At 36.7% G+C, this 14,218-nt stretch overlaps 1 protein-coding gene across 50 annotated transcripts in view; it reads left to right on the plus strand.

Moving 5' to 3' along the window:
* The window catches only part of LOC137285016 (ankyrin-2-like), a 184,514-nt gene that overhangs the window by 82,602 nt on the left and 87,694 nt on the right, over positions 1–14,218 (plus strand). For 37 of the 50 annotated variants that reach the window (XM_067817135.1, XM_067817137.1, XM_067817186.1 and 34 more), the window contains 8 exons: positions 396–593; positions 879–977; positions 2,267–2,365; positions 3,483–3,654; positions 8,422–8,517; positions 11,079–11,143; positions 12,099–12,251; positions 13,692–13,895. In XM_067817135.1, coding sequence (XP_067673236.1) covers positions 396–593; positions 879–977; positions 2,267–2,365; positions 3,483–3,654; positions 8,422–8,517; positions 11,079–11,143; positions 12,099–12,251; positions 13,692–13,895 — 1,086 coding nt within the window. Of the gene's footprint in view, positions 1–395; positions 594–878; positions 978–2,266; positions 2,366–3,482; positions 3,655–4,559; positions 4,602–5,972; positions 6,000–6,594; positions 6,661–8,421; positions 8,518–11,078; positions 11,144–12,098; positions 12,252–13,691; positions 13,896–14,218 lie in introns of all 50 variants that reach the window. The other 13 variants (XM_067817140.1, XM_067817149.1, XM_067817147.1 and 10 more) reach the window with 4 other exon arrangements.

The following is a 14,218-nucleotide window of genomic DNA, read 5'->3' on the forward strand; positions in this document are numbered from 1 at the left end:
GAGTCTGTAGTGTAAATGGTCCCTAGTACTGAATCGATCCTTTGATCACTCTAATAAGTTCCCTGGCGTGTTATCTCAACACCATAGGACTTTGACCTGTGAAGGTCCATGTTAAAATATTGGCCTTCAGTAACCCATGCTTGTCGTAAGAGGCAACAAACGGGATTGGATGGTCAGACTCGCTGACTTGGTCGACGTATGTGATCAGTTCCCAAATGAGCAGATCGATGCCCATGCTCGATTATTTACAGATCATGGCCATATGGTTTGCTGAGTGCGGTGTAAAACTAAACTCACTCACTCCCCATAGGACTTTGTTCATGATATTAGTCTCTTATTTGCAAACTTCCATGTCATGACTAGAACAGAATCTCACTTATGAAGTTATCTTTCAGAATGGCTTTACCCCGCTTCACCTTGCGGCCCAGGAAGGACACACAGACATTGTGTCCCTGCTACTCGAACACCAGGCAAATGTCAACGCTAAAGCTCACAACGGCCTCACTCCCATGCATCTCGCTGCTCAAGAGGACAAGACCCCAGTGGCAGAGGTCCTTGTCAAGTACAAGTCTGAGATTGACCCCACCACAAAGGTGAGTATATTTATCTTGAAGTACTTAGAAAATTCATGATTGGCTGGGAGAGTAAGTCCCCATGAGCCCTGCTTGATACCTGAATTTGGAGGTTGAGTGTTGGATTGTCCCATTACATTTGTAGGTTTATCAACTCCCAAGCCTCTTGAAATAGTCAATTTATGGGAATAATGAATTGCTGAATTTAATGATAAATAGTTGAAATTGCTTTAACAAACTTAAAGGTTTCCAGTATGTCTTAGAACGGTAGTGTTTGTTGCTAAAGATTCCATGTTGTCTCCTCAGGCTGGTTACACTCCTCTGCACACTGCCTCTCACTTTGGACAACAGAACATGGTTCGTTTCTTGCTGGACCAGAAGGCCTCAGTGAACGCAACCACCAAGGTGAGTCGTTCACGATAATGTGGATGCTGTTTGAGGTTGTAGGGAGTTGATTGGCCAGGTGGGCTGTAGACAAGATTGAAGGCTTTCTAGAATATAAAATTACAGACAGAAAAACCCATTCCATCCAACAACAAAACACTCTTAATGGAGTTTTGTTTGACTGTCTTAAGGCAGAATTTGCAAAACATTTCAGACCCATAACAACCCACTGAAGGTAAACTGTGAGCTTTAACTGAACGTCTTCTCATTCTGGCCGGCTTCCAATATTTAGGCCATCGCTCCCCTCTCAGCAACATATATATGCTTACTCTTTATGTATGTGCCTGCATCTGATGTGTTTATATCACAAGATATGAACAATAAAGAAAGAAAATAAATTAATGTTTATGAGTTATTGATTATAGTTAATCAGTAACTATGGTGATCAGTCAAGAATATATTAAGAAAAGTATAAAATTCAAAGTATTAAAATCAAGCTAAATATTGCTCACCATGACCGTTTTTGTTAAAATGTGTTTTTATTGAGACTTTTTTTTAAAGATAATGATTTTTAATAATAGTAGTAATAGTAATGTTTCTTTTGGACACCTCTACTGTAGTTGACTGTGGTTGTTGTTTGATTCTGTGGAAATAAAATGTATTACGTTGCACAGATTGCAGCAAGTGTGATATTACCATGAACATTTATTGCTACTAATGTTGCATTGATGGTACTTCCTTGACTAGACAAGATGAAGCTGTCAGTTAACAGCCATATACTTGTCACTTGTTGCCTACGATTTTCACTTCAAACTACTGTCAGCTTAGTTTGATTCTAAGGCGTGAGCTACTAAAGCTTGGTGCTGTTTCCTCCTGTGTTAAGGAAACATCATTCATGACGCACCTAGAGAAGTAATGGCAGTTGTGCTTGAAGTTCCGATTCAGGTTAAGATGAGAGTTGTTTGAGGGACGACAGCATGAACACTGTTAGGCAAAATGACGTGATTCTCTGGTATTTCCTGGTAGGCTGTATATAACAGACTTTGCAACTATGCCCCCAAGCTTATTGGTTTCCATCACCGCAGTGGTTCATCTATAAAAATGGAAGGAATATCAAATATTGGAACACGAATCATATCACACCCTTATCGAGATACATATCGTATCGCTGCCTCATCACATTGTTATACTCCTAACTGTATTGATGCGTCATTGTATTTTGTTCATATGTTATTGTTGTATTAGAGTGTTGTGTGTGTTATTTTATTGATATGTGAGTGTATTGTATTGATATGTTGATTGTGTTTCAGCTGGGCTACACTCCTCTTCATCAAGCAGCCCAACAGGGCCATGTCCAAGTTTGCAACATACTGCTGAAGCAGAACGCCTCGCCCAACGCTGTCACCAATGTGAGTAGCTTCTACCCTCTGCATCATAGTTGCCTTTATTCTTCTGGTTACACAGATACATACAGAAATGAAAATGAAATTTTAGGACTAGGTTATAGCTATTCCTAGTGGTATGCATAATTGATTACTGAATTGTCTCCCCTCATCTTTTGGTCTCAGCATTGTCGTTAGAAAACCCTCCATAATTTTTCCGTATTGTCTACATGCAAGAAGTAAAAGTAAAATTCTCCATAAATTCAAGTCCCTTTCCCCCTCTTTCCCCCCACCTTTTTTTTTTTTTCAATAAGGTAGAGTAAATCGGTGAGATAAATCACATTAGTCTGTGAAAGGATCACTCTTCTAACTGATACATATTTGATTTAGGCTGTCATAAGACTTTATTTTTGGCCCGCCATTTATCCCGATCTGAACAGCATGTCCACAAACAAATGTTTGCAGTGTTTGAAATTTACTTCAACCACATTGTTTCATTCTTCTAACAAGGACCTAAATAATTGCCATCAAACATGTAGGTGTATTCTGTGGAGGGCAGAATTATACTTATGTTGAGCTAAATCTTCAAATTATATTTTTCATGTGCAAATATTATGCCTCAATTCAAAGTCAAGGTCTTTACTTCACTGAATCACATTAATATCTGGTTATTATGGGTTCGTCTAGACTATCAGTGGTCAAGGTTCAGATCTGTTTCAACTAGTGATTCCATAAGAGGCGACTAACAGGATTGGGTGGTCAGACTCGCTGACTTGTGTGACACATGTCATCGGTTCCCAAATGTGCAGATCGATGAGCATGTTGTGGATCACTGGATTGTCTGGTCCAGACTGCCGCTATATAGCTTGAATATTGCTGAGTGCAGGGAAAAACTGTACTCATTCACTCAACTTGTGATTGTCATAACATGTGACCTACTGGATTAGGTGGTTAGGTGACCTGGCTATTTCCATTTCTTCCTACTCAGTCAGTGTCATTCATTGCTCATAATATCAGTCACTGGATTATCTAGCCCCAACACAATTATTTAAAGGCTGCCATAATATACTTGCAATTATTCCAAGTAGGGCATTAAGCTTCATTAAACACACATCAACCAAATGTCTTCTTTGTGTGCTTCCAGAACGGTCAGACACCTTTGGCCATTGCCCAGAAGCTTGGCTACATCTCCGTCGTGGACACCCTCCAGGGAGTCACTGAGGTGCAGACCATCCCTGCCACTGAGGACAAGTACAAGGTCGTCTCCCCAGAAACCATGCAGGAGACCCTCATCTCTGACTCAGAGGATGAAGGAGGTAAGGACCTGTCAAATCTGTCAAACCTACATCTTTGCATGGATTGTTCCTATGAACTGATTTTTGCCAACCTGGAGGGGTCCAAATCTTTCTACAGGTGTGATTTAAGATTTAGTGATGTATTTTTTACACAGGATATTTGAAAGAATCCAGACTGTCTGCGGGACTATGGAATATCTGCTGCTAGAATTTGGTTTCTTATTCAGTATACAGTGTCTCTGAGCATCCAGGATCTAGTACAAGCTATTAAATTAGCAAAGTAATAGTCAACACTTGGCATAATATTACATTTTTAAAAGATAATTCAGAAAATATTTGATCAAATCAGTTATTGGCTTTTTAGTAAGGGTCACTGAACTTGTTTGTTGATTAATTATTTCCTGTTTATGTGTTGTGGTTACATGTCATTGATAATGTTTAATTTGTATTTATATTGGTTTAAATATTACATTAACACAATGGTTTCTTTCAGGTTGTATTATTAGTTTCAGAATTTTGTGTTGATTGTTATGTTTGTAATGTTATGCAGAGATGTAAAATGTATGTGTATAATTGAAAAATCTTGAAAAAAAACATGATCACTACCTCCCAGCTATCACTCTTTTTGAGGCAGCTCAGCAAGAAAGTTCTTTCTAAGCTTCATTAGAGGAGTGTCCTGTAAAATGTAAAGTAATTTTGAAATCAGTGACAAGTCTGTCTTTACAGTACCATGGAATCTTATCAGGTGGATTTAGTGCACCTTCTTTGTGTTTACATCTCTGATTTGTGAATCCTTACCTGAAGTAATTTCATTCTATATCAACCTAAATTAATTTGTTAAATATAAATTTTGTATTAAACAACATGAAAAGACATATATCATAGGTAGAATCACACAAATGACGGCTGTGAGGTTTGTTTTTCAGGCAGCAACCGAAACTCCCGAGATTCGGGTCTGTTCGGACGAGGTGAATTAATTAGCCCAAACTCCTCTTTAGTGAATTATGATATCCAAAGCGTAGCTGAAAAAACAGCGGCCTTGTTTTGCTTGCTTTCCATCGTAGGCACATGGTTACACAGCTTCCAGGGTTAAATGTACTGCTTCATTCATGCCAGATCTGACCACACCCACTTCCCAGATCTGTCCAACCATAGTTGTTCATATTGAATGGGTGGTGCCTGTGTATGTAAATTAGGCGTTGTGGGTGGTCTGTGGTGGATGATTGACAGGTCCATGACATGTGGTGGGGGAGAGGCTCAGGTGCTTGTAAAGGTGTTGTAGGTTGCAGGGTGATCATAGAGCAGAATATTTCAGCTCTTGTCATGTTCGAGAGAAGCCAGGGTAGAAAAGGGATCTTGTAATTGATTTAAGTGAAATTGATAATGCCAGATTTTTATTATTTCTTTTTAAAGCATTTTTACTCACTTTACTTGGCTACAGTTGAACCAGAAATAGGGATGAAGTAAAATGTTACAAATTACATATGAAATATACTTCTTTACATTTAACTGTTCTCAGCATCTGTTAATGTTAAAATATAAGTAGGACTTCCCTTCCAGTGAAACCCATTCACCCAAAGTCTGCACAAAATCTTCCCAACACACTTTTTTCCTTTCACCCAAATTATGGAGACTGTGTAGAATAGAACAAGATTGTTTCTTATTATGGGGAAATAAGAATGCCTAGATATGTAGCGTTCATCATAAATAATCCAGCTCTATTCACTTCGTTCAGTCTCTCATCATTAGCTTTGTACTGCTGCAAGTGTATCCAACATCGCAGCACTCATTCATCGATTCCACATAGCTCAAATATATATATACATTTTTTTGTATTTACATAGCTTGAGTGAACTCTCAAAGGTTTCTATCTTATCTTGAACAAGTTGAGCTTTTGATGTAACTGTGTTGCCATTTGATGTAAAAACTTGGTAAGTGTGTGATTTTTGTAGGGCTGCAAAATGGTTTGTGAGGCAAAAACTACAGTTGACATATTTACATGAAATGAGAATCAGTACTTGAATATACCAAAAATCCTTGATACCTTGTATGTAAAATGTTTTTATAAGGTTAGTGTTAAAAATATTTCTATTAACAACCAGTGCAAATGCTTTACAATTTCAAAGTAATGTCTGTTTTCATGTGCTACTGTCAAACGCATCATTGATGACTGAAAGTTAAACTGTTTTCACAACATGGATGACATCTTGTATTTAGATCTGTTTAAGATTAACAGATTCTTGTTTGTCTTTTGTTTACTTCAGCCCTCTTTATTGTTGTGACTATGTTCATCCTATTTATTTCCTTCCTTTGTCCACCTAGCTAGTATTTTGTTTCAGATACATCACGCCTGTCAGGTTTCCTAGGTAACCTAAATCTCCTCATTGGCCAGAATGTTCGTTTATTAACCCCACCTGGCTATGTCGCTCCCAGCACTCAGTGTTTCGACTTGCTTCTTCCATGAATCTTGCAGCTGACATCTCTACTTTACGAATACTTCAACATTGGAAATAATCACTTCTTGAGGACAACATTAACAAATTTCTTTTAGCTCAACATGGAATCAGACAAGGGTGAATGATAGGTGCTGGTTTGGTCAGAATGTGTATTTTACATTACTTTGAAATTCTTCCTAATGAAACTTTTCTTGTCACTACAATTTTATCAGCATGGCCATGTTTTAGTCTCAATGCCACGAACATATATGGAAGTATTTGTCTTAAAGTTTTATACCCTTGAACTTGAAATTTTATGCTGAAAATGGATTCATTCATCACAATTGTTTTTTTTTGTGCAAGTAGCATTTGTAAAATAAATAATTCTGACCCAAGCCATCATCTTACATTCCTCTGCATCTCCAACTCTGCTGCACAGACATGTTGCTTTTGCCCCAAAGAATCTCTCATTTAGTGTAGAGTCTGTTCTTTCGTTGTGTTGAACTGCACTTTGCTTTTATCCAAGGGAGCGTATTCGGGTCGTATCGCAGTGATCAAGTGTCAATCCTCACTTTTTCTGGGGCATTACAAGGTAAACACTGTCCCTGTGTGTCTGGGTGTCGGATACCCCACGTACCACCTCCACCTGCGTCCATACGTCCACATGTCCATACGTCCATACGCCATGCTTCCACTTGCTATACACAATCTGTCTGTGCACAATGTCATCATTTATGTGTTCTAATGTGTTTACTGAAGTCTGAGGACCAGGATATCTTTTATTTTAGTTTGATATTTTCATGTCTGCTGTCACACTTTTGAATAAGTAGAACCCACCTGAATAATTATTGTTTCCTGGATACAGTTTAATTTAATGATCTTTCAATAAGTCATAAACACTGTATCATTTTTACGATTGTATGCCTATTTTCACAGTAAATGAAGAATAATTAGTTTGTAGGGATGAAAAGAGTGGAATCAATTGCTAAGCACAATATATTCATAGCCCAGTTTCTCAGACCTTCCTGCTTAGGGTAAAGGGTATCTTCCCACCAACTTACTAAACCTTATAACCCTACATTCTAACCAATGTGAAACTTTTCTAGATTCTTCTAGACTTCACTAGATCTTTCCTAGATCTTCACTAGATCATCTAACACACAATGTCGAACCCTAACAAATATATCTCTAATTCCAACCACCTCATGGCTTGCCACTGAAGCTACCTAGACACACTTAACCAGTCACAGACCATGGACATGTCAAGTTATGGTTTACGAATGCTAACTGAGTCTTAGAATGGTTTCTTTGTTTCAGGAAATTTACCACAAGCTGATTATTCAAGATGGGAAAAGAGCCCAAACCTTTTTCTTAGTTTTGGGATTCAGTTAAACTAAGCTAAAAGGTTTTAAATCTGTGTTTTTGAATTGATTTCAGGTATTTCTCCTTTCCTGCATAGAGCTAGGATCATTACATCAGCGAGTGACACTAAGTTCAAAGGTGGTCACATGACCTGCATGAATCCTATGTCCTTTCCTATTTGACCTTCTTAAGATATATCTCATGCTATTTAATGGCCACTTCTGTCATAACGTCTTAAGGAATGGAAGCTGAAGATTCCAAACGATTGGTTCTAACATAGGTCATTAATGATCCTTCTCTAATTGTGAATGTAAATATGAATCAGATCAATGCATCAGTATGCATGTGGCATGTTAAAATTATTAATTTATTGAGGAAATAATAATTCATCAAATATATTCTGGAATGGTCTGTCCTCATATGCATTACGATCCATTTGATCGATGTTCCAAAATTAGTTTAACCTCTTTTTAACTGTTTCATGTTTCTAACCAATTTTTACATGTAATTTTATGTACTCTTTCTAACATGATGAAATAAGATATCTTAGCTTGTCTTTTTGTTCCCTTGGTGCTGTTTCAGCAACCATTACAATCAGAAACTCAAAAGGTGCATGTCATTAAAATATGTTGGAGGCATCTGAATTTTCAGTTTCGTGAAGTAGGCCACCAGTGTATCAAAGATGAGAACTATGCATGAAACGATTTTGTGTCTACAGAATTGTTCAATCAGAATTGAAATTCCATGAAAGGTAGCGCTCATTTGAAACATTTATTTGAAATGAAGTGAAACACATGGTAATATTTCAGTGTTGTCATGAGACATATATATTTAGTATCCTTCTTTGTACAATATTGAATCTCTAATGGTTCTGTTTTAGATTATTTTTCAGACACTGAGTAGCTGAAAACAAGGACCTGTCACAAATGTTGATGAAAGTTTAACTAAAAGTGAATGTGATGTGATTTCTTTCTACCTTCATGCTGCTTAGGAGATGACTTCCTGCCGCAGTCACCTCTGTTCGGCAAACCTCTCTCTGAGCAACACGTGTACTTGCCTTATTACGAAGGGCAAAAGATGCAGAACCGTAAGTTTCAGCCAAGCATGGCCCATTGGAGCATGGGTGTTGTCCAGCCTGAAGCCATTGCCGCCCACCAAGTCATTTAGTAGCTTTATTTCCTTTTGTTTTTACAGCATCTTTTCATTAGATTGCCTGCATTTATTTGGTTTATTTTGATCAGTTTGAAAATTGATGAGTAATTGTCATAATATCAGTATATTTGTTAAATATCTTGAAACGTGTAATCACAGTGTTGCTACCCATGCCATAAACACCAACAAATATGAATTAGCAGAACATGCTGTTCCAACATAGCCAGTGTCAGAATACAGAAACATATCTCAGAACCAGTCAAGTAAGCATTTTGCTGTTTCCTTGATCGCAGTGAGCAGACGCATTAGCAGTTATTCAGCGATGTACAATACCACGCACAATCAGGTGAAGGGAATAACAAAATATGGTTTTGGTTTGGAGTTGAGGAACAAGGATATTTTCCAACATTTTGGGTACCGATACATTACTGTATTTTGACTTTATTTAATGAATGTTTCATGCAACCGACACCCAAAGGTGCATTATGAAATTTGATTATATATTTGATTTGTGATATTTGATTGCAAGTAATGACAAATACTCATCAATTTCTGTAGTTTATTCACCGTACCTGAAATGATCCAACATTTCATGTCCTCATGAAAGTTTAGTCATTTGTTTAGTAGATTGTTTCAAAAGTACACAATTTCTCTTGAGACATGCTATTGCAACACAAACCCAAATTTAAATTCTTTCTGGGTTTTTTTTCATATTAATTTTATTGTTTTGTACAAATTGAGAGATTTCTTTCTATCAGCTGGTTCCTTTTGTTTAATTGTGCCTGTTACAATCTACAATCTACTGGAGACTATCAGGGTTTCTTGACAAAATTTTCACAGTTCCATTCAAGTTTTGAGGAAACATACTGCAAGCATTGCTCAACAGAGTATGTTTCACTGGTAATGTTTACAAATTTGTTATACTACATGTTCTCATCTAGAGATATTCAAGTCAAGACACCCTGATAGGGGATAGAAATTAACCTAGAGAGTCAAATAGTGATAACATGTAGGGGCTGAATCAAAATTCAACATTTTACCAACCCATAGGATACCTTTAGTTTAACATTAGACAGACTGACTTCTATTTGAAGGCTAGTGCTAATTTCTATCCCTGCTGATTGAATGTGTTATGTTTTCACTAATTTTTATATGTTTTGCCTCTTTCATGTACATAAAATATATCAATGTATTTACTTTGAAATTAAGTCATTGTTAGATGTTGAGCTTACACAAATGACTACTAAAACAACATTGATATGTTTTAGTTAATTATAATCCTAGATAATGTATTGCATTTTTGTTTTCGATATTTTGCTTGGCCTTTTAATATTACTGACTTTATTTTTAGCTGTGTTGATGACAGATGTTTGTCATCAGTCACTGATACAGTTATAAGTCCCCTTATACATTTTACAGTACACCTATCGACCATGTTTGTTGGATGCTCCTGATGTAGACATTGATGACATTACTGTTTGAAAATTGGACTCCTTTGGTATCATCTTGAAAACTGATACCAGATTAATTTTTAAACATCTGACATTGGACATCAACATTTCGGAGATGCTTGAAAATGGCCGTTATATTATGATGTGCAGCCGCCTCATCAGTGACAGTGATAAGTCCATTTTTCAACACTTATCTTCACTAACTCTTGTACCTAAATTTAAATTAACTTATACAAAAGTATTTGAGCTATGATCCAAGCCTGCCAACACTTATCATGGTAGAAAAGTGCCTGAAAAGGACGTGTAGATCCGAAACCAACATGGGAGAAGGTGTTCAGTGCGTTTTTGCAATGCTCTACTACCAGTGTTCCCTACTCAGGCATGCAGACTGTGATGTTTTAGTTGAAGCATTGTTATTTATCTGTGCCACTTAGAATGTTACCATGATTTGTAACCATGCTTTGAACTTTTGACATTCCAGCAATTTTCAGGTTTAGTCCACAAGGTTGCCGAAGCTGTTTTAAGTTTGTGTGTTTGTAAAATGTTTGCATCGTAAATAGAATTGTGTTTGATTTTCAAGCTAAAGTATGATATATAGGTGATGAAATTATGAAATATTTAAACTTTTCTTTAGATACGTTAAATTTAGTATTGTTAGATTTGAGACTGAAGGTTCATTTTATTGAGGTCAATTACACATGCCTGCATATCTCTTTGTGTACATACGCATCTTCATACTGCAATAATCCTAACAACTACTAACAATAACAACCCACATGAGTGTACTTGGTATAGCAACAAGCATATTCACAGTTATTTTTTTTTTTTCCTTAATCTTTTTACATGTAAAAGTATGTATACTGTAAAGAATTTTGTCATATAACAGAATTATGAAATTTTGTAAGAGCCTGAAATTTTCTTAATCTTAAAGATAACTGGTTTGTTCACCTTTCTGTAATAATGGTATTCTCTTTAAGGGGCATCAGTTTATTACAAGTTACACATTTTCAAAATGTCCAACATTGACGTCTGCTTTCTTTTACAGGCGAGGACAGTCTGTCCTTGGAACGTGGTGGAAGCATCTCCCCATTGGATCAGTCATTTGAGAAGGTCAGTTTGGTGTCTGGCTTATTCATGAATGGTCATCTCCAACATGTGTGGACACTGTCAATATCCGTGACAACATCGATGTTGTGACATCTTGTGATTAAATCAGCATGCCACTACACTTTCCTCTTCATTTTAAATGGTTCTTGACATGGAGGTGCAGCAAGAGTAGTTTGAATACATGTAGTTTTTTCTGAAAATTGTTATCCAGGAATAAGTCTCTCTTATGTCAATGAATCCTCAATCGGTGAAAATAAATTACCTTGCATCCATCAGGGCTACCTTATTGCTACAGATTTTAATTCCTTTTAAATGGGATTACAATTATCTTAGCTTTATTATCCCATTTTTCCAAGATACCTATTAAAGTATGTATGCATGTCAGACAGTTTCCAATGAGGCATGGCCTATTTATCATGCTTGGCTTTAGAACAATGTATTTGTGAATATCTTGTGTAAGTGAAAGTAATAAATTTCTCCCATGACAAGTGTCAGCTGCACCCCATGCTCACAGCTCTGTGATATCGTTATGTTGGCTTAATTGGCTGTTTATGAATACCCTCCCTTGTTCAAACATTTAAATCATGTGATGATAGGATTTTGAAAATATGGTGTGTGCCAGAATTATTCTGTATACTAATCTGAATCCATTTTCATGCGCTCAATACATGGCGTTGATATCAAAGACTAACATTAATACAGAAATTTCTGAAGATGTTAGATTCATTTACTTTGGTCTTATAATTTTTCTGTGACATTGGTCGCAGTCTACAAGGGAGAGTATTTGTCGGTCCTTAAATTCATTTAATTGAATACACTTTATTATTTTGTAATCTCTACCTCAGTTTTGATGATTTTCATGATTTTCATTTTCCCGGCACCCCTTGTTCAATCAGTAACTTGGCTTATGCATGGCAGTGATATTATTTGGTTTGTGTTGCTTGTCTCCCGATCTTAGGATATTCAATTGCGCCATGCAACCGACAACCGAGGGCGCATTATCAGCGAGATTGGTGCCTCAATGCATTATCCCTCCTACCTGGAAAAATCCCCCAACTACGAAGCTGAGATGATGTACTACAGAGGGGAAACCCTCTCACCAAAGGATAAGGTAAAACAGTGGCCATCTTGGATCTAATTCTGCATCAGTGGTGGCCATCTTGGATTAGTTCATAAAAACAAGAACCAATATACTCTCACAATGAAAATACTATGCATCATAGGAAGAAATGTGACCGAAATGCATGAAATCCCTGATCCGCTCAGTGGTTGCGACATGCAGCTAGATTAGAACTGTACCAAATTCCGTCATTAACCAGCATAAACTGCACGAATTTGCACCTCATTGTAACCTGATGTTCATTTAATATTTTGTGAGTGTTGTTGTCATCTTGTGTTCACAAACCTCTAAATTTAGTTAGAACCAATATCCATTAGAAAGTTAATTTCATTTAAAGCTATATTAATCTACTTCCAGTCTTTCAAACAGATATTCCAGGATAGAAGAATTGAAAGCTATTGATTTGCTGAAGTGAATTGGAAATACACTTGTGCACATCTTCTTTACATGGAAACACTTATGATGAATCAGTGTTCACATTAACGCAGAAACCTGCTGTTTTCACACCAGACAAATAATAAAAGAATACAGGCAAAAATATTTTCGTGCATGGTTTTGATGCATAGATTCTGATCTGATCAAGTTTAGTTTAAATGTACCTAACAACAGCAATAACAAATTTTGAAATGATTCAGGATTATAATGAAAATTTCATGTGCAAAATATTTGGAGTACATTATGTATAATTTAGTTTGTGCATGCAGTCTTACAAAACTCACAGCGAACTCTGGTTGAATTCAGTGACAGTTTATTTTGTGTGAAATGCAAATATTAATCATAGTTTCTTTGCAGTCATCAAATGTCTCTAAAACTCTATGGTGTCAGTTTTAATTCAGTGTTGACTATTGCAAAAATGTTAACTGTTATCTCTGTATCAGTCAGTAAAAGTTGGTTAACACTTGGGCCAGTTGCATAAAGTGGTCTAAGCAACATAACTGTCATAAATCTGCGTGGAATTTATGATTGTCTTTACACTTGGAACCAAAATGCAACAGTAATTTGTGATATCTCTGGAATATCTGTCTTATTGTAAAATACATGCATCTTTCCTTGATTATTTTTTCTGTGAAGTTTTCTTTCTCAAGTGACACAGTAAATCTGTTGTTATTATTATTTTTTTATTTTTTTAAATTTTTTTTTTTATTGTTATTTATTTAATGTATTCTTACAGCATTGCCCATGTCCAGAATTTTTAGGTGTGTCTTGAGAAGATGAGATAAAGGAAGTGAATTATGCACATGTTCACTTTTGAGCTGTGATTACATTTGGAGATTGAAAGAAATATCCAAACAGCATCTCTGTGTTCTTTCGGAAATGAAAGAAAATGAATCTAAAACTATTTGAACACCAGTTGTAAATTTTCTGGACATGGGCCACTGACTCTGTGCATGGATGTGCTTATTTTTGTGTTTTTTGTTTACGTCACACCAGGATAGCAAATCGCGAATGGACAGTGTTTTTGGCGATTACTCCATGTCAACCCTTGGCCGAGACTCCACTCTCGGTAGAGATTCCACCCTTGGCCCTGACTCCCTCACTTACGAACCTCAGTTTCGCTCAATGGGGGATAGCACAGGCGAACTAGAGTATGATGACGATTTGAAATACATGGCTGATGAACTGGCCTTGAAGAAGGTAATAGCTACGGAATGGTGCCAAAAGACAACGCCATCATTTGGGTTTTTGCATGGGCAGCAGTGTGTGTCTGCACCCACGCCATTCAGAATGACCTTCACCTTGACTTAGACCTTTCAAAGTGCCATTTTTTATTCAGAAGTAGTCTTGTAGAACCTGAAAATTGGGTTTCTTTGCTTGGGAAACTTTGTGGACGTGTTTATCTATCAATATAAATGTTGTCGAACCACTTTGACATGCTATGGAATGGTTTTGTATTCTGTGAAATTGAATTTCAATTTTGTCGCATGGATTATGTTTTGATGTTGTTGACTAATCCTCCG

This window comes from Haliotis asinina, chromosome 5 (assembly GCF_037392515.1).
Source record: "Haliotis asinina isolate JCU_RB_2024 chromosome 5, JCU_Hal_asi_v2, whole genome shotgun sequence".
Classification (NCBI taxonomy): Eukaryota; Metazoa; Mollusca; class Gastropoda; order Lepetellida; family Haliotidae; genus Haliotis; species Haliotis asinina.